Below are 27062 nucleotides of genomic sequence, written 5' to 3'. Positions count from 1 at the left end.
AGAAAACACTCGTTCTCTCTATTTGAAAGGAAATATCAGAGGGAAGCATTGTAGTGTACAGGTAATTGAACACAAATGAAAGTGTTTTGGAGCTGTCTGAACATAAATCTGTTGCAATTGAGCTCTCGGGGCATAAAGCATAGCCGACTTCCTCTCAATGATTATAGTTTTGATTTATAGACGCGAAATATGCCTCTGTACGAACTACCTCTGTATAAACTACCCAGTTTTGTGTTTACCAGTTATAATCATATTAATGGCACTTGCACAGTGAGCCAGACTTGACATCATAATTAACAATTTACGTTTTGGGGAGTCCAAACACCTTTGATGACCAAACTGAAACAGAGGAAAAATCACACAATCTCTGATCCTTTCTCCCCGGTGCTTTAATTGGGCTTTGACCCGGCATGCAGCATTCCTCTTTCGTCCTCCTCTTGACTGTTTCTTATTTAATCACAGGCACAGTTGAGAGTGGGCCGCAACTCCCAGTCTTTCTCCCCGCCTTCCATTGGGACTGCCTGCACTGCACTGAGCCATAATGAAAGGCCATGCCGGTCGGCAATATGGCTCTTTTATCAAGCTAAACCGAGCTGACACCTGCTGCTCAATTATTAAATATTCCCCGAAATGACCAACAACATAGCATAGAAAAAAAAAAAATGCTGCAGACCCCCTTTAGTACTTTGCAGAGGACAGGGAGAAAAGTGTCTGTGTGTGTTTGAGATGATGAGATTCACTTTGTCACTGTAATTGGGAGAAACTCATTTGTACTAAGGCTACATTTCACTGGCATGTTTCCATGAAAACAATAAAGTACATGCCTTGGGATCCCCTTATGGGAAAATCTATGCATTGTCTGAGAGAAAACTCAGATTGAATTAAATGAAGTTGCAATCAGAAATAATATGCCAGCCTTTAAAGTTGAGTTAATCACTTTGCAGGTAATACGAGGTCTCTGTATCGCCATGGATTAAGGGCATAACGTGTTGACAGAGCGCAAAATAATTAGTCACGCAACAGCTCTCCTTGTCATAGAGGAGCTTAGCCAGTAAGAGGAATTTTAATGAATGGCTTGGTAGCTTGGTGCCTAAAGGTGCTTCATGAAATATTTCTAAAATAACTCACAAAAGGTGAGGCATATAAAAATTATTAGAAAAGGGTTCGTGTAGAATTAAAATTTGACGTTGGTGCCATGGGTGTATTGAAATATATGACTTATTCTTTTATTACAATTATTTATGTTGGAGGCTTACTTAGCTGTACAGAGAGAGGCAAAACTCCTGCCAAAACAATTAGCAAACTGCAGTCAGCAGAAAGGGTAAATAATGTTAAAAGTGATCATTCACATGGATAACATGGGCTCTGTGGACTTGTTTTGTTTTGCAGCACTATCATAGCATCGTTAATTCAACCTGTAAACTCACAAGTGTGTGAATTCATTGACTCATTATACAAACCAAACATTTACAGGGTTTTAGTTTTCGCTTACTGTGATCTTTGGTTCCTTCCTGTGGAGTGTAATAAACAGATTGCTTTCTGTCACTTTTTCCTCTCCTCCTTCCAAAACGGTACCTCTCTGAGCATAAATAATCCCATTTTACTAAATCATTTCAGGTGCGTATCCATTGATAAAACAGTGCATCTGTACAGAGAAACATGCTTCCTGAGATCAAACATAGACGTGGTGTTGGTGGCTGGTGATTGTAATTACCCTGGTATTGGGTATAAATAAGTGCCTCATCCTGGCAGGCCGGGGGCATCCATCTGCATTAAACAACCCTATCATAAGCTTTGGGATTACCCGTATCACTAAGGCTCTTTTATGATTACCATAAATCTTCCCAAAACAGGCGGGAGCTAACCGAATGCCCCTTCCACTATGCTATTTTATTAAACACACTATTGAGTTAAGCGACTGGAGAGGCTAAAGAAGGCTGTAGCTACTGCAGTCTGGCAGGCAGGGGGACCGTGCGGCTCCTATAGGGCCACCGAGGCAGTTAAAGTGGCAATCAGCAGTTAAAATAATAACGAAGAATAATCCCCGCCCCTGTTTAGGTAAAAAGCTAAGGGATGGGTCTGGAGAAATATAACCACTCTCAAATTCATAGACAGAGCTATGGATGCAAGGATTGACCATTCACGATATCGACATTATAGTTTTAACCATGTTTTGAGGCTATTCAGTATTTATTTACATTTACTTCGTTTACAAACATTGGACTAAAACAAGTATATATTTGGTGTTCTGAAGGGGTAGGACAGTTGAACTAAGCTCATGAGGCATTTAAAGTTATATTCTTCAAGAATCAATGGGTACATATCATTAATTTATAAGTCCATCATTTGATGTAGCAACTGCAGATTTGCCCTTTAAATAAACCACCAGTAATGGGCATCCAACCATGGAGACTGGGAGCATGTTGATCTCAACCTCCTTTTTCTACCCTGCCACATTAGAAGACAGGCAGCCAGGGCAGGTCCAGTCGCTCTGTTATGGGGGATTCGACTAATGCTGATCAATACCTCATTAATCCATGTTGTGATTTGGCTTGAATAGACTTGGAGTTTGTTTTTTGGCATCTTATGAGTTGGAGAGCTTCACTTTTCAGTTAGGTCAAGACAGGGTTATGTACTGTAAACTAGCTAGTGGCCCTAAAATAATCCCTGCCTTGTCTTTAATTTTGGCCTTTAAAGAAAGACACCTATGGATTAAACACAAACACACACACACTTATTATGAGCGTAGTAAACATAATAAACACTCTTGTACACTAGCACACGCACAAAAAGCACACATACAGTAAACGAACAAACAAAAAAACACACACACAAACACCTATGTTGTGACTAATCTACAGTATATCTAAGCATCCAAGGAGCCAAGCCATGATGTCGTAGCAATGACTTATGTGAGACCTTAAAATATAAACAATAATTATTGTGCTTCAAAATGCTGCTTAAGCACAACGCTGAATGAAAAGAAGCTGATTGGTAAATTAACTATACAAACCAAAAACTAAACAAAGTGCATTAAAGCCAGAGAGCCGAACATGACACATGTGGCAGTGTAATAATGCAGCTCCCTGAACCTGAGCTAGGTTACCGTTGCCTCCTGGTTCTAAATTAAATGTTTACGTTTCCAGTGTCTGGTTCGATTTATGAATCAAAACCGCAGAAATTATTGGAAACCGTCAAGGTTCTAAGTCGCCCGTGTTATGAACCAAGATTCAAGGGTGCTTAGCCCAGTTTTTTTTATATTTCCACACTATGAGGTCGAAATAACACCCTGAAACTGTCAAAATGATGATAATGCCCTTTTTGTGTAAGAGCTGTTTGAAAACAATGTCTGTAATTTCAGCCTGTTTAGGTGGGATGGAACTTTTGGCCCACGTGACATCACAATGCGATCTGAATATAATAGACCAATGACTGTTCATCTGGGTAAGGGGGTGGGCTCTAGACCATCCTATCAGCCAATCAGGGCTGTTCATGTAAAAATCTTCAAATGTATTTCCTAACGCCCACACGATCAGACTGAGCATTTGAAAGGACAAAGGAGGCTCAGGGAAATAAATGAATAAAACATTTTTGGGGAGTTATTTTCATTAAATAAACACATACAGTGATGATTTAAAAATGAAATTACAAAGGCTGCATGGGGACTTTAACAGTGCATGCCTGATAAAGTATTTACCTCTCTCTCTTGAGCCTTTGTGTTTTTGCTTTTTGGGTGTTGTTTTTAAAGGCTGATGCGACGGGTCATACCTCGCATTCCCTGGAGCCAGAGATGCAGGTGCAGGAGCCAGTCCCGTTGCCGAGCACCTCCAAACCCTCCGGGGTGGCGGCCGGGTTGTAGCTCATGTAATACTCCTGCAGCTGGGAGCTCAGGTTCTGCTCTGGCTCGGGGCTCTTTTTCCGTCGCTTGCGGCCCACCACGGAGCTCTGCTGCAGGAGCCGTGCAGCATTCGGGTAGCGCCTCCATGACACATAGATGACGGTCAGGATGAGCGACATTGAGAAGAAGAGTGCCACGCTGCCCACCACTACTTTGTGGAAGGACATGAGCTCCAGCTCTGGGGGCTGAGTCACCACCAGGCTGCGGAGGGAGGGTGGAGCCTGGGGAGGGGAGTCTCTGGGGTCAATTCCTACCCGGCTTGGGAAGGTGGGGCGGGGAAGGGGCTGAGGCCGAGGTGGGAGTAGGGGGGCCAAGGTGGTAGGTGGAGGCAGGGGTGGAGGGGGGCTGGTGGGGGCAGGGGTTGGGTCGGGTGTCGTCTCAATGAAATCTGGGGTCGGGGAAGGAGTTTCTGTCTGGAAGTAGTCAATTTCCTCACAAATTCCGTTGTTCCTCGTAGCCTCCATGATCTTCTCTCCCTGGAGCTGCTTTGGACTGCTGCATATCATGGTGGTGTCTTTAGTGCCTCGAAAGTTTCTCAGCCAAGCCACCAGGGGGCAGATGCCTGTCCCACAGTCCCACACGTTACCCGCCAGGCTGATGGAGGTCAGGGAGATCCAGGCAGATACTGCCTCCTGTGACACATTGGACAGCTTGTTGGACTCCAGGTTGAGGATCTGGAGGTTGGGCAGGCAGTGGAATACGGCTGGGTCCAGGGTCTGGATCTCGTTGCCAGACAGATCCAGTTTCTGCAGCGTGTGCCAGCTCCAGGGCAGGCCCTGGTTGACTGCTCGTATGCGGTTCCACTGCAGGTAGAGCGCCCGTAGGTTAGCAAGGCGTGGAAACAGAAAGAAGTTGATCCGGGAGAACTGGTTGTGCTCCAGGTGCAGCTCCATGAGCCTCTGCAGCCCCAGGAAGGTGGTCCTGGTGAGGGCCCGGAGACGGTTGTAGCCCAGGTCCAGAAACTCCAGGCTGCGACATTCCAGGAAGGCCCGGATGGGGATGTTGGTGAGGCCGTTGGAGCGGAGGTGGAGGTTCTGCAGCTTCCTCAGGCCGTGGAACTGCCCCGGCTGCAGCACCTGCAGCTTGTTGTAGGACAGGTCCAGGCTGCGGAGGTTGGGCACTCCGTGGAAGGTCGCGTTGTGGAGCTGAGAGATCTTGTTGGAGCTGAGGATCAGCTCTTTAAGCCTGCGGACCCCCTGGAAGGCCCGGCTGTCTAGAGCAGAGATCTGGTTGTGGTCCAGGTAGAGCCAGAGGAGCTGGTTGAGGTGGGCAAACTGGTAGGGGAGCAGCGTGTGAAGGTCATTGTAGCGAAGAGAGAGGCCTTGGCAGCCCACTGAGATGTTCTCAGGGACGTCTGAGAAGCCAGCTGACTCACAGTGGACGATTTTCCCCTCACAACGGCAGCTGTGGGGGCAGGTGCGTTCACCAGAGCAGAGCAGCAGTAGGGCCTGGAGGACGAGGAGCAGGAGGAGGAGGAGTGGGAGGTGCGCCAGTCGTCCATCACACAGCTTAGAACCTACGGATAGAGAGACAGAAAGTAAGAATTCCTCTCTTCTCTCCCTAATGCAAATAGATGGAAATACCCATAAAAGGATCAATATTAATGATTTTATAGTTTAATTAGAGTACGTTCATCATGGCCACATTCAAGGACGTTCCGTACCTTGTAAAAGGACATTCTGAAAAAGATTTTATTTGAAATTAATACATATAAGTAAACACCCTATACATCATGTTTTCATATTCTCGTGGCAATCAATTTGAAATTAGAGCATTATGAATATTATACTTTCAAGGTCTGTTGCTAGACAGCAGAGCCAAAAAAATTGCTATATTTGCTATGACAAAGTGCACACACACAATGTTTGTTTTGGGTAATTGTTGTGTTCTCTTTTCACCCCGGTGAACCTGTGCAGGGCTCATTGTCTTGTGTTACAGCTATTTGCATTTCTAATGCTGAAGCAGACAGCACACAGACTACAGGCCTATGCCCTGATAAACTAGTCAGGAGACAAGACCCTACTTGTCTTGACACATAACACTCCTCTCACCCCCTCTGTGATTCAACGCTTTGATCCTATTCTTCTCTGCTTTGTTCTCTTTGTGCAGCAGACAATAACGTCTTGTCCCCATTTTAAACCATTTGCTAGGAAACAAGAACAACCGTAAATGTAGCTCTAATTGAGGCACATTGCTGCCTGCTGTATGATGTCTTCCCTTTGTGCATAATGACAGTGTGACGTGACAGTGAGCAAAAACTGTCGTGCAGGCAGAAGACAGGCTGAGGTAACAACAGGATGGGGCTGTTCAGTTGAGCTCCCTCCTTTGACACACTTTGACCTGACAGCCTCTTATTCTAGTCCCTGGTTGGGCTGGTTTGACAGTGGCCTTGGAACATACTATCATAGGTCTGGTTCCCCTAAGTGAGTCAGATTCAATTCCAGATGGACAAAGAAGCCACTTTATTAAATGTCAACTTGGCCTCCTGATATCAGACATGTCATTGAATTCCCTTGAGCACTGATGTGTGTCTATAAAGTGGCCCCTTCAGCTGGATTGCTACTTCAAAGTAATCAAGGAGGTCTGTAGGTTATGCATGGATGTGTGTGATCAGAGGCTCCGTACAGTATATTGACATGGGGCACCTGATCAGAGCAGCCCATTCTCTATGGCAGTGTTCCTCGCTCGATATCAGTGAGGACAAAAATGTGTAACAATTCTCTTTTTACTGAGTCTTAATTACCTAACTGGCACACCATGCCACTGATGAATGCTAGTTATCATGCCCTCAAGGACTTGTGCCCAATGAAACTATTGAATATTCTAAAATCCGCATTAAGAAAATATGTGCATTTTCCCACCAGTGGTGTGTTTCCACCAAACTGACCTGTTGCGGATAAAAATCAGTGCGCGATGAGGTAGCGCACACAAAAAGTTTTATTTTACTGAATAAAAATTGAAAGTTCAATGTGTTTCTATCGTATTTTCAACTCTACCAATAGTTTTGTCACAAAAACTGTTGCGCTAAATAGCAAATGTGCTATTCTGGTCTTGGCACATGCACTCTAGCCAACAGCTCGCACAGTACGTGTAGGCTGTGCGGGTAGGCTAGTTTACATGATGAGATAATTATGGACAAGAGCGAAAATATTTGTATTTGTCAAACGGCAGTCAAGCATCGATCATCATGTCACCAGAATAAGACCCTCAATATTTATTGGAAAGTAGCATCAAGCTTATCACCATGCACTTTCACCACCTTGTGAATTTCATCATAATTTATTTAATCTGTGTCTCCAAGTTTCTTTGATATGATAGTTATTATATCAATATTTGCGCATAATGGCATTTCCACCGCCATTTCTCGAAAAATTTATTTTACAGACACAAAAAGATCTCACCATGTCAAACAAACAAATGATCTGTCAGCGTTTATGAAATGTTACCTAAACTTACTGTTTCCATCACAGCTGTCGGGATTTTCTTAAATACAGCATGAATGTACTCGCATAAAAACTGTTGATAGAAATGTGGTTATAATAACTAGAATTTCCCTTAATAAAGTAGCTATCAGCAAAGTTAGTGCTAGTAAGAAAAGACAAGCAAGTGTTGTTCAAAAAAGCAAGGGTGTTTTTCAAACATGAAATTAAATACCAACCTTTGCTGCTGTTTAAGAAAATTGAAAAATCTAAAGACTATTTCCAGTAAGTGCAGGTTTTCCTTTTTCCAATGGAATATCAATCTCTCATTCAAAATGTCCTTACCTGTATAGTGATGCAACAGCTCACTCATGAAAAGACGTATTGTTTTCATTATTTCATAATGGTATGTAAATGTTGTACTTGTCTGGGATTTGAATTGCAATTACATTCTGTGCCCCCTCAGTATTTCATAATGTTCTGACCTTGGTGGTTTGAGTGTCCACTGCCCACACTATTACCTTACATTGGCTTCAGTGTCTATTTAATAACAGCACTGTACACATACTGGACATGAAGAAACAGGCTTCTGCCTTTTACAACTCTGATCAGAGTTCTTGCTTGGTCTTTGATGAAAAAATGAGCTGATGCCTTCTGGGATTTTTCTGCCATTGAAATCCTTGGGCGGGACGCCTAAACGTTTTTTCAGTACGTATTAGTCCTATTTATTTATATATATATATATATATATATATATATATATATATATATATATATATATATATATATATATATATATATATATATACAGTTGAAGTCGGAAGTTTACATACACTTAGGTTGGAGTCATTAAAACTCGTTTTTCAACCACTCCACAAATTTCTTGTTCAAAAACTATAGTTTTGGAAAGTCGGTTAGGACATCTACTTTGTGCATGACACAAGTAATTTTTCCAACAATTGTTTACAGACAGATTATTTCACTTATAATTCACTGTATCACAATTCCAGTGGGTCAGAAGTTTACATACACTATGTTGACTGTGCCTTTAAACTGCTTGGAAAATTCCAGAAAATGATGTCATGGCTTTAGAAGCTTAATTTGAATCAATTGGAGGTGTACCTGTGGATGTATTTCAAGGCCTACCTTCAAACTCAGTGCCTCTTTGCTTGACATCATGGGAAAATCAAAAGAAATCAGCCAAGACCTCAGAAAAACAATTGTAGACCTCCACAAGTCTGGTTCATCCTTGGGAGCAATTTCCAAACGCCTGAAGGTACCACGTTCATCTGTACAAACAATAGTATGCAAGTATAAACACCATGGGACCACGCAGCCGTCATACCGCTCAGGAAGGAGGCGTGTTCTGTTTCCTAGAGATGAATGTACTTTGGTGCGAAAAGTGCAAATCAATCCCAGAACAACAGCAAAGGACCATGTGAAGATGCTGGAGGAAACAGGTACAAAAGTATCTATATCCACAGTAAAACGAGTCCTATATCGACATAACCTGAAAGGCCGCTCAGCAAGGAAGAAGCCACTGCTCCAAAACCACCATAAAAAAGCCAGACTACGGTTTGCAACTGCACATGGGGACAAATATCGTACTTTTTGGAGAAATGTCCTCTGGTCTGATGAAACAAAAATATAACTGTTTGGCCATAATGACCATCGTTATGTTTGGAGGAAAAAGGGGGTTGCTTGCAAGCTGAAGAACACCATCCCAAGCGTGAAGCATGGGGGTGGCAGCATCATGCTGTGGGGGTGCTTTGCTGCCGGAGGGACTGGTGCACTTCACAAAATAGATGGCATCATGAGGAAAGAAAATTATGTGGATATATTGAAGCAACATCTCAAGACATCAGTCAGGAAGTTAAAGCTTGGTCGCAAATGAGTCTTCCAAATGGACAATGACCCCAAGCATGCTTCCAAAGTTGTGGCAAAATGGCTTAAGGACAACAAAGTCAAGGTATTGGAGTGGCTATCACAAAGCCCTGACCTCAATCCTATGGAAAATGTGTCGGCAGAACTGAAAAAGCATGTGTGAGCAAGGAGGCCTACAAAACTGACTCAGTCACAGCAGCACTGTCAGGAGGAAAGGGCCACAATTCACCCAACTTATTGTGGGAAGCTTGTGGAAGGCTACCCGAAACGTTTGACCCAAGTTAAACAATTTGAAGGCAATACTACCAAATACTAATTGAGTGCATGTAAACTTCTGACCAACTGGGAATGTGATGAAAGAAATAAAAGCTGAAATAAATCATTCTCTCTACTATTATTCTGACATTTAAAATAAGGTGGTGATCCTAACTGACCTAAGACAGTGAATTTTTACTAGGATTAAATGTCAGGAATTGTGAAAAACTGAGTTTAAATGTATTTGGCTAAGGTGTATGTACATTTCCGACTTCAACTGAATATACACTACAAGTCAAATGTTTGGACACACCTACTCATTCAAGGGTTTTTCTTTATTTTTACAATTTTTTACATTGAAGAATAATATTAAAGACATCAAAACTATGAAATAACACATATGGAATCATATAGTAACCAAATAAGTGTTAAACAAATGTGTTAAACAAATAGCCACCCCATGATGACATCTTTTCACATTCTTGGCATTCTCTCAACCAGCTTCATGAGGTAGTCACCTCGAATGCATTTCAATTAACAGGTGTGCCTTCTTAAAAGTTAATTTCTGGAATTTCTTTCCTTCTTAATGCGTTTGAGCCAATCAGTTTTGTTGTGACAAGCCAGGGGTGGTATACAGAAGATATACTTATTTGGTAAAATACCAAGTCCATATTATGGCAAGAACAGCTCAAATAAGCAAAGAGAAACGACAGTCCATCACTACTTTAAGACATGAAGGTCAGTTAATATGGAATATTTCAAGAACTTTGAAAGTTTCTTCAAGTGCAGTCGCAAAACCAATCAAGCGCTATGATGAAATGATGACCGCCACAGGAATGGAAGACCCAGAGTTACAGTGCCTTGCAAAAGTATTCATCCCCCTTGGTGTTTTTCCTATCATTGTTGCATTACAACCTGTAATTTAAATGGATTTTATATGGATTTCATGTACTGGACATACACAAAATAGTCCAAATTGGTGAAGTGAAGTGAAAAAAATTACTTGTTTAAAAAAATTCTAAAAATGTAATAACGGAAAAGTGGTGCTTGAATATGTATTCACCCCCTTTGCTATGAAGCCCCTAAATAAGATCTGTTGCAACCAATTACCTTCAGAAGTCACATAATTAGTTAAATAAAGTCCACCTGTGTGCAATCTAAGTGTCACATGATCTCAGTTTATATACACCTGTTCTGAAAAGCCCCAGAGTCTGCAACACCACTAAGCAAGGGGCACCACCAAGCAAGCGACACCATGAAGACCAAGGAGCTCTCCAAACAGGTCTGGGACAAAGTTGTGGAGAAGTGCAGATCAGGGTTGGGTTATAAAAAAATATCAGAAACTTTGAACATCCCACGGAGCACCATTAAATCCATTATAAAAAAATTGAAAGAATATGGCACCACAACAAACCTGCCAAGAGAGGGCCGCCCACCAAAACTCACGGACCAGGCAAGGAGGGAATTAATCAGAGAGGCAACAAAGAGACCAAAGATAACCCTGAAAGAGCTGCAAAGCTCCACAGCGGAGATTGGAGTATCTGTCCATAGGACCACTTTAAGCCGTACACTCCACAGAGCTGGGCTTTACGGAAGATTGGCCAAAAAAAAGACATTGCTTTAAGAAATAAATAAGCAAACACGTTTGGTGTTCGCCAAAAGGCATGTGGGAGACTCCCCAAACATATGGAAGAAGGTACTCTGGTCAGATGAGACTCAAATTGAGCTTTTTAGCCATCAAGGAAAACGCTATGTCTGGCGCTAACCCAACACCTCTCATCACCCCGAGAACACCATCCCCACAGTGAAGCATGGTTGTGGCAGGGACTGGGAAACTGGTCAGAGATGAAGCAATGATGGATGGCGCTAAATACAGGGAAATTCTTGAGGGAAACCTGTTTCAGTCTTCCAAAGATTTGAGACTGGGAGGGAGGTTCACCTTCCAGCAGGACAATGACCCTAAGCATACTGCTAAAGCAACACTCTAGTGGTTTAAGGGGAAACATTTAAATGTCTTGGAATGGCCTAGTCAAAGCCCAGACCTCAATCCAATTGAGAATCTATGGTATGACCACTTTAACGTGGCGCAGTGGTCTAAGGCACTGCATCGCAGTGCTAACTGTGCCACTAGAGATCCTGGTTCGAATCCAGGCTCTGTCGTAGCCGGCTGTGACCGGGAGACTCATGGGCGGCGCACAATTGGCCCAGCGTCGTCCAGGGTAGGGGAGGGAATGGCCAGCAGGGATGTAGTTCAGTTGATAGAGCATGGCGTTTGCAACACCAGGGTTGTGGGTTCGATTCCCACGGGGGGCCAGTATAATTTTTTTTTTTTTAAGTATTCACTAACTGTAAGTCGCTCTGGATAAGAGCGTCTGCTAAATGACTAAAATGTAAATGTATGACTTAAAGATTGCTTGGAGCTGGAGCAGTTTTGCCTTGAAGAATGGGCAAAAATCCCAGTGGCTAGATGTGCCAAGCTTATAGATACATACAGCATCTGTAATTGCTGTAAAAGGTGGCTCTACAAAGTATTAACTTGGGGGGGGGGGGGGGGGGGGGGGGTATGAATAGTTATGCACGCTCAAGTTTTCATTTTTTTTGTCTTATATCTTGTGTGTTACACCCCAAAAAATATTTTGCATCTTCAAAGTGGTAGGCATGTTGTGTAAATGAAATGATACAAACCCCCCAAAAATCACTTTTAATTCCAGGTTGTAAGGCAACAAAATAGGAAAAATGCAAAGGGGGGTGAATACTTTCGCAAGCTACTGTAACTCTGCTGCAGAGGATAAGTCCATTAGAGTTACCAGCCTCAGAAATTGCAGCCCAAATAAATGCTTCACAGAGTTCAAGTAACGGACACATCTCAAAGTAAACTGTTCAGATGGTACTGTGTGAATCAGGCCTTCATGGTCGAATTGCTGCAAAGAAACCACGACTAAAGGACACCAATAATAAGAAGAGACCTGCTTGGGCCAAGAAAAACAAGCAATGATCATTAGACCTAATTGCTCCTGTAAGTCGCTCTGGATAAGAGCGTCTGCTAAATGACTAAAATGTCAATGTAAATGTAGACCGGTGGAAATGTGTCCTTTGGTCTGGAGTCCAAATTGGAGATTTTTGGTTCAAACCGCCGTGTCTTTGTGAGACGCGTGTGGGTGAACGGATGATCTCCATGTGTAGTTCCCACCGTAAAGCATGGAGGAGGAGGTGTTATGGTGTGGAGGAGCTTTGCTGGTAACACTGTCTGTGATTTATTTAGAATTCAAGGCACACTTAACCAGCATGGCTCCCACTGCATTCTGTAGCGATACGCTATCCCATCTGGTTTGGGTTTAGTGGGAATATCATTTGTTTTTAACAGGACACTGACCCAACACACCTCCAGGCTGTGTAAGGGCTATTTTACCAAGAAGGAGAGTGATTGAGTGCTGCATCAGATGACCTGGCCTCCACAATCCCCCGACCTCAAACCAATTGAGATGGTTTGGGATGAGTCGGACGGCAGAGTGAAGGAAAAGCAGCCAACAAGTGCTCAGCATATGTGGGAACTCCTTCAAGACTGTTGGAAAAGCATTCCAGGTGAAGCTGTTTGAGTGAATGCCAAGAGTGTGCAACACTGTCATCAAGGCAAAGGGTGGCTATTTGAAGAATCTCAAATATAAAATACATTTTGATTTGTTTCACACTTTTTTCGTTACTACATGATTCCATATGTGTTATTTCATAGTTTTGACGTCTTCACTATTATTCTACAATTTAAAAATAGTAAAAATTAAGAAAATCCCTTGAATGAGTAGGTGTGTCCAAACTTTTGACTAGTACTGTATATATATATAAAGTGCATTCAGAAAGTATTCAGACCCCTTGATTTTTCCACATTTTGTTACGTTACAGCCTTATTCTAAAATGGATTACATTTTTTAAAAATCCATTCAATATACACACAATACTCGATAATGGCAAAGCAAAAACTGGTTTTTAGAAATGTTTGCAAATTTATTAAAAATAAAAAACTGAAATATCACATTCACAAGTCTTCAGACCCTTTACTCAGTACTTTGTTGAAGCACCTTTGGCAGCGATTACAGCCTCAATTCTTCTTGGGTATGACGCTACATGCTTGGAAAACCTGTATTTGGTGAGTTTCTCCCATTCTTCTCTGCAGATCCTCTCAAGCTCTGTCAGATTTAATTGGGAGCGTCGCTGCACAGCTATTTTCAGGTCTCTCCAGAGATGTTCGATTGGGTTCAAATCCGGGCTCTGGCTGGGCCACTCATGGACATTCAGACTTATACCGAAGCCACTCCTGCGTTGTCTTGGCTGTGTGCTTATGGTCGTTGTCCTATTGGAAGGTGAACCTTCACCCCAGTTTGAGGTCCTGAGCTCTCTGTAGCAGGTTTTCATCAAGGATCTCTCTGTACTTTGCTCTGTTCATCTTTCACATCTTTTCCTGACTAGTCTCCCAGTCCCTGCCGCTGAAAACATCCCCACAGCATGATGCTGCCACCACCATGCTTCACCGTAGGGATGGTGCCAGGTTTCCTACAGATGTGAAACTTGGCATTCAGGCCAAAGAGTTCAATCTTGGTTTCATCAGACCAGAGAATCTTGTTTCTCATGGTCTGAGAGTCCTTTAGATGCCTTTTGGCAAACTCCAAGCGGGCTGTCATGTGCCTTTTACTGAGGAGCGGCTCCGTCTGGCCACTCTACCATAAAGGCCTGATTGGTGGAGTGCTGCAGAGATAGTTGTTCTTCTGGAAGGTTCTCCCATCTCCACAGAGGAACTCTGTGGAGCTCTGTCAGAGTGACCATCGGGTTCTTGGTCACCTCCCTGACCATGGCCCTTCTCCCCCGATTGCTCTTTTTGGCCGGGCAGCCAGCTCTAGGAAGAGTCCTGGTGGTTACAAACTTTTTCCATTTTAGAATGATGGAGGCCACTGTGTTCTTGGGGACCTTTAATGCTGTATACATTTTTTAGTACCCTTCCCCAGATCTCTGCCTTGACACAATCCTGTTTCGGAGCTCTACTGCCAATTCCTTCGACCTTTTATTTATTTTTATTTATGTTTTATTTTATTTTTTTATTTTTTGGGGGGGGATGGATCAGCTTAATATTGCAGATACTGTGGGGGGAAAAAGTATTTAGTCAGCCACCAATTGTGCAAGTTCTCCCACTTAAAAAGATGAGAGAGGCCTGTAATTTTCATCATAGGTACACGTCAACTATGACAAACAAATTGAGAGAAAAAAAATCCTGAAAATCACATTGTAGGATTTTTTATGAATTTATTTGCAAATTATGGTGGAAAATAAGTATTTGGTCACCTACACACAAGCAAGATTTCTGGCTCTCACAGACCTGTAACTTCATCTTTAAGAGGCTCCTCTGTCCTCCACTCGTTACCTGTATTAATGGCACCTGTTTGAACTTGTTATCAGTATAAAAGACACCTGTCCACAACCTCAAACAGTCACACTCCAAACTCCACTATGGCCAAGACCAAAGAGCTGTCAAAGGACACCAGAAACAAAATTGTAGACCTGCACCAGGCTGGGAAGACTGAATATGCAATAGGTAAGCAGCTTGGTTTGAGGAAATCAACTGTGGGAGCAATTATTAGGAAATGGAAGACATACAAGACCACTGATAATCTCCCTCGATCTGGGGCTCCATGCAAGATCTCACCCCGTGGGGTCAAAATTATCACAAGAACGGTGAGCAAAAATCCCAGAACCACACGGGGGGACCTAGTGAATGACCTGCAGAGAGCTGGGACCAAAGTAACAAAGCCTACCATCAGTAACACACTACGCCGCCAGGGACTCAAATCCTGCAGTTCCAGACGTGTCCCCCTGCTTAAGCCAGTACATGTCCAGGCCCGTCTGAAGTTTGCTAGAGTGCATTTGGATGATCCAGAAGAGGATTGGGAGAATGTGATATGGTCAGATGAAACCAAAATATAACTTTTTGGTAAAAACTCAACTCGTCGTGTTTGGAGGACAAAGAATGCTGAGTTGCATCCAAAGAACACCATACCTACTGTGAAGCATGGGGGTGGAAACATCATGCTTTGGGGCTGTTTTTCTGCAAAGGGACCGGGACGACTGATCCGTGTAAAGGAAAGAATGAATGGGGCCATGTATTGTGAGATTTTGAGTGAAAACCTCCTTCCATCAGCAAGGGCATTGAAGATGAAACGTGGCTGTGTCTTTCAGCATGACAATGATCCCAAACACACTGCCCGGGCAACGAAGGAGTGGCTTCGTAAGAAGCATTTCAAGGTCCTGGAGTGGCCTAGCCAGTCTCCAGATCTCAACCCCATAGAAAATCTTTGGAGGGAGTTGAAAGTCTGTGTTGCCCAGCGACAGCCCCAAAACATCACTGCTCTAGAGGAGATCTGCATGGAGGAATGGGCCAAAATACCAGCAACAGTGCTCTGACATGCACTGACAACTTTGGGACCTTTTATAGACAGATGTGTGCCTTTCTAAATCATGTCCAATCAATTGAATTTACCACAGGTGGACTTCAATCAAGTTGTAGAAGCATCTCAAGGATGATCAATGGAAACAGGATGCACCTGAGCTCAATTTTGAGTTGCATAGCAAAGGGTCTGAATACTTATGTAAATAAGGTATTTCTGTTGTTTTTTTTTAACAAAAATGGAATAGCCTTCATTTCTCAGAACAAGAATAGACTGACGAGTTTCAGAAGAAAGTTATTTGTTTCTGGCCATTTTGAGCCTGTAATCGAACCCACAATTGCTGATGCTCCAGATACTCAGCTAGTCTCAAGAAGGCCAGTTTTATTGCTTCTTTAATCAGCATAACAGTTTTCAGCTGTGCTAACATAATTGCAAAAGGGTTTTCTAATGATCAATTAGCCTTTTAAAATGATAAACTTGAATTAGCAAACACAACATGCCATTGGAACACAAGACTGATGGTTGCTGATAATGGGCCTCTGTACGCCTATGTAGATATTCCATTAAAAATCTACCGTTTTAAGCTACAATAGCCCTTTACAACATTAACAATGTCTACACTGTATTTCTGATCAATTTGATGTTATTTTCATGGACAAAAAAAAAGATTTTCTTTCGGAAACAAGGACATTTCTAAGTGACCCCAAACTTTTGAACGGTAGTGTATTTCTGTATACATTTGCAAAAATTTCAAAAAACATGTTTTCACTTTGTCATTATGGGGTATTGTGTGTAAAAAATAAATACAATAAATATTTAATTTTGTATTCAGGCTGTAACACAACAAAATGTGGACTAAGTCAAGGGGTATGAATACTTTCTGAAGGCACTCAGTAGCCAGTTTATTAGGTACACCACCCTGTACACGAAAATGGCTAGCTCCTATGCTATATAATGCAGGCAGACACGCATCAAGGGACTCAGTTACTGTTCGATTTAACATTAGAACTGGCAAAATGAGTGACCTAAGCGACGCCAGTGGGCACACAATCCCCAACACTGGACAACTGAGGAGTGGAAAAACATTGCCTGGTCTGACGAATCCCGTTTCCTGTTGTGTCATGCTGATGGCAGAGTCAGGATTTGGCGTAAGCAGCATTAGTTCATGGCCCAATCCCGCCTGGTGTCAATTGTACAGGCTGGTGGCGGTGGTATAATGGTGTGGGGAATGTTTTCCTGGCACACGTTAGGTCCCTTGATCCCAATTGAGCAATGTTTCAATTCCCCGGAGAATTCAGGCTGATCTGGAGGCAATATGCAACAATTTAAAGATTTTATTGAGTTACAGTTCATATAAGGAAATCAGACAATTGAAATATATTCATTAGGCCCTAATCTATGAATTTCACATGACTGGGAATACATATATGCATCTGTTGGTCACAGATACCTTAAAAAAAAGGTAGGGGCGTGGATCAGAAAACCAGTTACTATCTGGTGTGACCACCAATTGCCTCATGCAGCGTGGCACATCTCCTTCGCATAGAGTTGATCAGGCTGTTGATTGTGGCCTGTGAAATGTTGTCCCACTATTCTTCAATGGCTGTGTGAAGTTACTGGATATTGGGGGGATCTTGAACACGCTGTCGTACATGTCAATCCAGAGCATCCCAAACATGCTCAGTGAGTGACATGGCTGGAGAGTCTGCAGGCCTTGGAAGAACTGGGACATTTTTAGCTTCCAGGAATTATGTACAGATCCTTACGACATGGGGCCGTGCATTATCATGCTGAAACATGAGGTGATGGTCGGCGGATGAATGGCACAACAATGGGCCTCAGGATCTCATCATGGTATCTCTGTGCATTCAAATTGCCATCGATAAAATGCAATTGTGTTCGTTGTCTGTGGCTTATGCCTGCCCATACCATAACCCCACCGCCACCATGGGGCACATTGTTCACAATGTTCATATCAGAAAACCGCTCGCCCACACAACGCCATACACTGCCCAGTACAGTTGAAACTGGGATTCATCCATGAGGACCACACTTCTCCAGCGTGCCAGTGACCACTGAAGGTAAGCATTTGCCCACTGAAGTCGGTTACGACGCCAAACTGCAGTCAGGTCAAGACCCTAGTGAGGATGAGCTTCCCTGAGAAGGTTTCTGACAGTTTGTGCAGAAATTCTTTGGTTGTGTAAACCCACAGTTTCATCCGGGTAGCTGGTCTTAGACGATGCCGCAGTTGAAGGAGCCGGATCTGAAGGTCCTGGGCTGGCGTGGTTACACGTGGTCTGTGGTTGTGAGGCCGGTTGGAAATACTGCCAAATTCTTTAAAACAATGATGGAGGCAGCTTCTGGTAGAGAAATTAACATTAAATTATCTGGCAACAGCTCTGGTGGACATTCTCGCAGTCAGCATGACAATTGCACGATCCCTCAAAACTTGAGACATCTGTGGCATTGTGTTGTGTGACAAAACTGCACATTTTAGAGTGGCCTTTTATTGTCCCCAGCACAAGGTAGACCTGTGTAATGATCATGTTGTTTAATCAGTATTCTTGATATGCCACACATGTCAGGTGGATGGATTATCTTGGCAAATGAGAAATGCTCACTAACAGGGATGTAAACAAATTTGTGCACAACATTTGAGAGAAATAAGGTTTTTGTGCATATAGAACATTTCTGGGATCTTTTATTTCAGCTCATAAAACATGGAACCAGCATTTTACGTGTTGCGTTTCTATTTTTGTTCAGTGTATACATACTTTAGAATTACATTTTCGGGATGGAAAAACGCTTTTAACTTAACTTAAACTACTAAAACCAGATATAAAGTATGTAGAAAAGGTAAACAACCTATATATTTTTTTATAATCTTTGAGAACTAACAATCACCAAAATAAAAGCTAGACAGTCAGAGATAATTTAAAATGTAGCAGCATGTTATTATGTTTGAACAAAATAACACAGCATTAGCCATGGCAAAATGCATAGAATTGCAGGAAATTAGCTTTAAACTGCAACATTTTCTCTCAGCTCCATGGTAGAATGTGTAGAATCGCAGGAAATTAGCTTTATAACTGCAACATTTTCTCTAGGCTCGATGGCAAAATGTGTAGAATTGCAGGAAATTAATCAAAAATGTATCTCAGCTCCATGGAGAAATTTTTACATTGTAAAAAATTGGCTTAAAAAATGAAATAAAAAATGTCTACACTGCGGAAATGTTCTCTCAAATTCAGCTGCGCCGACGGGCTGACCGTGCCTATTGCCACACCCCCTGCCACGCCCACTAACTAAGCCCTTTTTGATCTAGAAAAAACCCTGGCCTTGTTATATTTTTCATCTCACAGTCCTTTGGTTCTGGATTTCAGTTGCCCTTCATCCTTGTAAACATGTTTAAACTCTGACAAACAAGTATTAGGGATGTGACAAATGTAAAAAATGTTTTAACATTTTAACTACCATCATAAAATGATGTGATTTCACAATTCAGATATGGTCCTGCGTATGACCGCTAGGGGGCAATGCAGTTGAAATCTACCGCAGTCCTGGCTACCTACCAGACGGCGCTCACTTAATGCCGTTTTAGGTTCTCTTCTGTGTGCCTCTCCTCCATGTTCTCAGTTGTCAGTACATGGGACATGTCCCACTTCTCATCAATGTGAAGGCTCATTGCAGTGATGTATGACGGCATGTTCATAGACATCCAACAATCTATTGTTAATGCCACGTATGGTGTTTGAGAGCTCGCGTTTTGTACTTGCAGAGCAATCATTGTACAATTTCTCCATCCAGGCCATCACGTTTTTTTGACATGGCATCTTGTAGTCTGGTTCTAGACATACCATTAGTGTATTGAAGCCGACATCCTCTACCATTGACAATGGCTGCATATCAACTGCAATCAGCACTGTGATTTTCTCACTTCGTCCCTTATCGCACTGCTGCCAGCAACGGTTTGGGTCTCACGTTGCCTCCCTTTCAGCATTGCACCTGTAGCCTACTGCCACTCTAACTCAGTTCCAACTCGCAAAGTTTGCATTTCATTACTTTGTCATTTAACTTCTCAAAGTATTGCTATAGAGGATTTTGCTGCTGTGACTTCCCTGTCTTACTCTCTGCTAACTGTTAATGATGATGAATAATTAATATCTAAAAAGATGCATAACTCCTCCTACTTAGGCCTATAGCATTGTTGCATTAGGTATTTGTAAAATAAAAAATACATGTTTTACCTTTATGATGATGATCAGGACCTGTTAGTGGTAGTTTTGTGATAACTGCACTGTGATTTTAAACGTTTAAACGTCATACCCCTAACAAGTATGGTCACAAAATTATCAGTATCCAATTTGAGGCTGTGATTGATCAGCCACCCATTGCAGCCCAGAATAACCCTGATATTCTGAGGCTGGCTTTCAAAGATGAGGTATCAAAATGAAACTCATTACAGGAGAGAATTCCCATAATTATCTGGCTCATAGTTGTAGAAAGAACACCTCTGTGAGAAAAAATCATCCAGCCTGCAATACTTCTTCCAGTTTATGAAATTATGATTCAAAATGTGTTGGAAATTATGATTCAAGCTTCTGTGTGTAAATGAAGCTCTGAGGTCCTCAAACTGATACAGTATGCAAAGCAAGCGCCCTCACCTTCATTAAGAGTACACCAACAGAGCCGGCCAAGCATCCACTGCAATTTACAGACTCATCACTTTTACCTAAATGGTAACGGTTAGCACATCCCTCAATGAGCCTACAGAGAACCCTCTCTTCCATGAAATAACTTACAGATCATTTGGTGGCTTGCATTAGCACACGTGCCTCTCAATAGGGGCCTATGCTATAACGGGGGAAATCAATAGAGACACATATGGACATACTTCAACCACCTGGAAAATTCTCCAGGTGTAATATATAATCCAGGGTCGGACCATTCTCTCGTGCTTCGGTCTCATTGATGCCTCCGCAGGACGGCTACGCTAATTAGCACACGTTGGCTCAACATAGATCTCTGAACGGACGTGGAGCGATAAAATCCAGTGGAAGTGTCTTTATTGTGCTCCCTCTGGGGCTTGTAAAGATCACCAGGCAGAGAGATGTGGCCATTACTGGTCATTAAACATGGTGTACTGTTCAGACGTAACCTGATTTCCCCCCCTCACATAGATCTGACATAATATAGGGCCTGCCAGGAGTCCCCCTTCCCAATGTGGGGCCAATGCTCTCTAGAAACCACTTGCCATAAACAGAGATGAATCAACAAGCCTGTGAGATAAATAGAGTAAACAAATTGTTATGCCATTGCCTGCCTCTGTAGGCATACCAACAGGAATTAACAAAGAACATGAGAGGTGCAATGACAAAGGACTACAATTACTTACAGACACACAAGAGCACACACAAACACGGGAGCACACACACACAAACTTACTTTATATTCATCACAACGCTTAGCTAACATTATCATTACATAAAGTACCCCCAGCCAAGGTTTTATCTGGCACCCTCTCTATCCAATGATGTAATAGAGTTAAGCTACTTTTCAATCTGATTTCAGAATGAACAAATTGAGCTTGTGCCTCCCAATGCTCTAATTCTGCTACAAACATCGAGAGGGAAATATCATAAAATTATGCACACTGACAGCTCAACTTATTCTAATGTCATTGTCAACAACAACATTCTACTTCAAGGCCGTTGCATAATGTTAGTACATTCCACAGAACCTTCTTTACTAAGTCAAAGGCATGAAACAAGGTTATGGTGTAAGCACGGCTACCACCTCAGGGTTGCACTGCAGATAGAAATCTATCCAAATTCCACCCGCTTCTCCCTGTTGCTAAAATACATTGATGGCATCGAGCTCCTCCAAGGTTAGTTCATTTAAAAGCAACTCATTTAAAATCGTCTAAGAGGCTGGCCCTTTCATAAGACTGGGTTGGATTCTGGCAGCCATGGCAGAGTCAGCTTTCGTCTTCCTTGGCGGGACGACAAGTTGATATTTCATTTGAATGCACAGTGCTCTTGTGGTGAGCTGACGCAAAGGCTATTACCCAGAGTGCCCATGTGAGCAGAGTGGCCAGCCCCGGGAGAGCTGCACCGTGGAACACTTCAGAGAACCAAAAAATATGACATATAGCCTAACCCCTCAGCATAGAGCATGGGTCAGGTATGGTATTGTATGGAATGTGCAAAATACATAGGGCCCTCCCTATTCAATCACTCTCAGTAATAGGTTTCCTGGATAAGTAGAAATCCATATGGACATTGCACTACTAGCAATGGGGAAAGAAAATGTGATCTCAAGATGTTTTATTTCTAATGTGCCTTTGAAATGAAGAATAAGATACAATTTGAGTATGTCAGAGCTCATTAAAACACTTAAATGTCAGTGAATAGAACGTCTCTGGTATTCCACCCTGAGCTGCTGCTTACATGGAAACATGCTCTCCTCTATAGTGGGTAATTACTAGAGGTGGGGTTACCAAGGGTTACGGGAGGTAGGGGCTTCAAAGACAAACAAAATGGAGGAATGACCGTCACCTTGTAAAGGTACAATGCCAAGATCAAACACTTCATTTATAGTACATTTTACCTAAGGCTAACTCAACAAGTGGATAAGGAATAGATGCAAGAGAATTCATAGTCTAGACTTATTATCTTAACATCGATAGTGTCTCCTTGCGAAACAGGAGCAGAGAGCTTAAAGTATGCATTAGTGCTGAGCCAAGCTCTGGCTTAGTAGCACTATATGTGATATACTGTAACATTGAGTGTGTTCACTCAGATTTAAGACACATAAAATTAAAAAGAGTTTCAAGCCACAGAAGTCTGTGACATATTACCGATGCAGGACTGCCATTATGCAACACAGATTAATTGGTCACACTGAAATTGCAATATTGAAATGAAGTACCCCTTATACACTTAAAACCCATTATTTTACACCCATTTATTTAGAAATGGGAGAGAGCTGTAATTCCAGTTCACGGTGGAAGCAGGGAGCAGTATAAAATCGACTGATTTATGATAAAAGCTTATTTTATAGGTAGAGCTAGCAAAAGTGTAGCAGCAAAGGCAGTGGAAGTGGAGGCAGAGGTATAGGAGATAAATCTATAGCACAGCAACAACTGTAGATGTACAATATAGGAGCTGGTTACTGGTGGCAACAGGATACTGCTGCTAATCATTATCAGAGACAGTAATTGTGAGAGAAATTCATCCCGGATTACAGTGCATAAATTAGAGCCTTAAATGAAATGAGGACAAACATCCTTAACCTCAATTACTCTGTGTTCATCTCTATAGCTGGAATGAGGCAGATTTGGTACGTCTCTGAAGCAGAACTGAGGGAGAGAGGCCAACCCACACACATCCCTGGGATCAGAGTGGGAGGCTGGGGAAGGGATTAACACAGCATATTAAATTATTTGAGAACAAATATATAAGGGAAGGCTCAAGAGAAGAGCAAGAGCTGTCTTATGCACTCTCTTCAAGAGCATTTGGGGGGAACTAGTTTGCATTTAACTTTGTCTCTTCCTATGTCTCAACTCTGCTGATTAGTGTTTTCTAGTGCAGAGTATATAAGGGTATAGTAGAGGGTCTATTTTTCTATATGATTTATTTTAAAATAAGGAAAGCAATATTTTCCAGGATTTCATACTGAGTAGATAACTCAAGCGTTAGGAGTTAATGTCAAGATTAAACTGCACAATTACGGCATTAAGTGCTGATTAGCTAATATAATCATACGATTAAAGGATTGTAGATAATTCTAGGATTTCATCGCCTATTATCGATGAACAGACTTGCAGTTGAGCCAACAACAAGTTCAAGTTTCAAGTTTTATTAGTCGTATGTACGGGATACACATGGTATATATCGTCCAATGAAATGCTTACTTGCAGGTTCCTTCTCGATAATGCAACAAAAATAAGAAATAATAAAAGATAAGAATATGAACATAAAGTAAATGGCTCATTAGAATAGAATAAACATTTTAGCAAGTATAATACAGGAAGGCACAATTTATAGTCCAATATTTACACGTGTATTGGGGAAGGGGGGGATGGGGGCCAGTATATAAACTGATCAATATAATAAGAGTCTGGTAGTGTCACGCCCTGGCTCTGGGGACTCTTAAATCTTGAGCCAGGGTGTGGATTTGCTATGTTTAGTTTTTCTATGTTTTTGTTCTAGATCGTTTGATCTATGTTGGCCAGGGTGGTTCCCAATCAGAGGCAGCTGTAGCTCGTTGTCGCTGATTGGGGTCCATACTTAGGCAGCCTGTTTTGCACTAGTCTTTGTGGGATCTTGATCCGTAAAGGTTTGTTGTGTTATAACCTCAGGACTTCACGTATCGTTTGTTTGTTGTTTTTGTCGTTAAGTACGTTAAATATAAGTATGTACGCTTATCACGCTGCGCCTTGGTCCGTGTCTTCAGTCAATGATCGTGACAGAAGATCCCACCATAAGAGGACCAAGCAGCGTGCCCAGGAGGAGAAGATGGCGATGTCGCAGGTGGGCAAATGGTGGTCTTGGGAGGAGATATTCGTGGGGAAAGGGCCATGGGCAAAGGTGAATGCCCAGGCAGGAGAGGAGACTGTGGAGGCGCGCTACAGAGAGGAGCAGCGGCAACGCAGAGGGTACCGGCCGGGGAGGAAGCCCGAGAGACAGCCCCAATAAAAAAATTTGGGGGGGCTAAAAGGGTGGTTGGCGGAGCCACGTACTGTGCCGCGAGTGTTCCGGCACAGTCCTGTACGTTCTGTGCTAGCACCACGCACGTGTCGTGCTAAGGTGGGCATGCAGCCAGGACGGGGTGTGCCGGCTCAACGCTCGTGGCCTCCAGTACCCCTCCTCGGTCCCGTATATCCTGCGCCAGTGCCACGTGCTGTAGCTCCAGTACGAGTGCACAGCCCTGTACGTCCTGTGCTGATGCCTCACACATATTGTGTGGAATTAGGCATTCAGCCAGGACGGGTTGTGTCAGCTCTCCGCTCCAGACCTCCAGTCCGCCTCCACAGTCCGGCCCGGCCCGTTCCGGCTCCCCGCACCAAGCCAATGGTGCGTGTTCCCAGTCCAGCCCGGCCTGTTCCTGTCCCTCGCACCAAGCCAGTGGTGCGCGTCGCCAGCCCGGTCCGGCCTGTTCCTGTCCCTCGCACCAAACCAGTGGTGCGCGTCGCCAGCCCGCTCCGGCCTGTGCCTGTCCCCCGCACCAAGCCAGTGGTGCGCGTCGTCAGCCCGGTCTGGCCTGTTCCTGCTCCCCGCACCAAGCCAGTGGTGCGCGTCGTCAGCCCGGTCCGGCCCGTTCCTGTCCCTCGCACCAAGCCAGTGGTGCGCGTCGCCAGCCCAGTCCGGCCTGTTCCTGTCCCTCGCACCAAGCCAGTGGTGCGCGTCGTCAGCCCGGTCCGGCCTGTTCCTGTCCCTCGCACCAAACCAGTGGTGCGCGTCGCCAGCCCGCTCCGGCCTGTGCCTGTCCCCCGCACCAAGCCAGTGGTGCGCGTCGTCAGCCCGGTCTGGCCTGTTCCTGCTCCCCGCACCAAGCCAGTGGTGCGCGTCGTCAGCCCGGTCCGGCCCGTTCCTGCTCCCCGCACCAAGCCAGTGGTGCGCGTCGTCAGCTTGGTCCGGCCCGTTCCTGCTCCCCGCACCAAGCCAGTGGTGCGTGTGTCCAGTCCGGCACGGCCCGTGCCTGTTCCATCGGTGCCTGGACCGGCACCGGTCAGCTGCTCCACTCCGGAGCCAGAGCAATCCGCTCCTCCGGGGTCCGGTCCAACTCCAGTCAGCGGATCCACTCCGGAGCCAGAGCAATCCGCTCCACCGGTGTCCAGTCCAGCTCCGGCCAGCGGGGCCAGACCAGATCAGGGGCGCAACGGGGGGTGGAGAGAGAGTGGTGGTCACGCCCGGAGCCGGATCCGCCTCCGAGGCGGAATGCCCACCCGGCCCCTACCCTCTTGTGTTTGTGTGGCGCGGTCGCAGTCCGCGCCTTCGGGGGGGGGGGGGTACTGTCACGCCCTGGCTCTGGGGACTCTTAAATGTTGAGCCAGGGTGTGGATTTGCTATGTTTAGTTTTTCTATGTTTTTGTTCTAGATCGTTTGATCTATGTTGGCCAGGGTGGTTCCCAATCAGAGGCAGCTGTAGCTTGTTGTCGCTGATTGGGGACCATACTTAGGCAGCCTGTTTTGCACTAGTCTTTGTGGGATCATGATCCGTAAAGGTTTGTTGTGTTATAACCTCAGGACTTCACGTATCGTTTGTTTGTTGTTTTTGTCGTTAAGTACGTTAAATAAAAGTATGTACGCTTATCACGCTGCGCCTTGGTCCGTGTCTTCAGTCAACGATCGTGACAGGTAGCAGCAGTTGTGATGTGTGTCTAGCATGAATGTATATGTGTGTGTGTATGTCTGTGTAGGTGTGTGCATGAGTGAGTGCATGTGTGCTAAGGTGCGGAGAATCAGAGCAGGTGGTCAGTCCAGTTCAACTGTTCTGCAGTCTGATGGCTTTTCAGATAGAAACTGAGCCTTTGAGCCTGTTGGTATCTCTGAGCCTGTTGGTATCAAACCTCATTCTCCGATACCGTCTTCCCGACGGTAAGGGAGAGAACAGCTCATGGCTAGGTTGTGTGGGGTCCTTGATGATGCTGTGTGCCTTCCTCAGGCACCGTTTCGAGTAGATGTCCTGGGTGGGTGGGAGCATGGTCCCAGTGATGTACTGGGCAGTCTTCACCACCTGCTGGAAGGCCTTGCGGTCGTGGATGGAGTAATTCCCATACCAGGCTGTGATGCTACCGGTCAGGACACTCTCGATGGTGCAGCAGTAGTATTTGGAGAGGACCCGGGCGGCATGACACATTTTTTCAGCAGCCTTAGGAAGTAGAGACACTGTTACGCCCTCTTGATTGGGGCATGTTCCCTCTGTTTCCTGAAGTCAACAATCAACTCCTTTATTTTGCTGATATTGAGGGAGAGGTTGTTGTCATGACACCACAATGCTAGTTCACTTAACTCCTCCCTATAGGCTGACTCGTCGTTGTTGGCTATCAGACCTACAACCGTGGTGTCGTCAGCAAACTTGATGATGGAGTTGGTGTCGTGCAAAGCCACGCAGTCGTGGGTGTACAGGGAGTACAGCAGAGGACTGAGGACACAGCCCTGGGGGACCACTGTG

General features: G+C 44.0%; 1 protein-coding gene across 1 annotated transcript in view; it reads right to left on the bottom strand.

Moving 5' to 3' along the window:
* LOC311127451 (leucine-rich repeat transmembrane neuronal protein 4-like) overlaps positions 1-26747 on the bottom strand; it is a gene marked incomplete at both ends in the record, with an annotated part of 33551 nt that extends 6804 nt beyond the window's left edge. The window contains 3 exons of the mRNA XM_084159288.1: positions 3769-5414; positions 21952-21992; positions 26557-26747. Of these exons, the coding sequence (XP_084015414.1) occupies positions 3769-5414; positions 21952-21992; positions 26557-26747 (1878 nt within the window). The remainder of the gene's footprint in view (positions 1-3768; positions 5415-21951; positions 21993-26556) is intronic.
* Between the last annotated feature and the right edge of the window lie 315 nt (positions 26748-27062).

This window comes from Coregonus lavaretus, assembly GCF_964263955.1.
Source record: "Coregonus lavaretus genome assembly, chromosome: 4".
Classification (NCBI taxonomy): domain Eukaryota; kingdom Metazoa; phylum Chordata; class Actinopteri; order Salmoniformes; family Salmonidae; genus Coregonus; species Coregonus lavaretus.
This window is presented reverse-complemented; position numbering and strand designations above follow the sequence as displayed.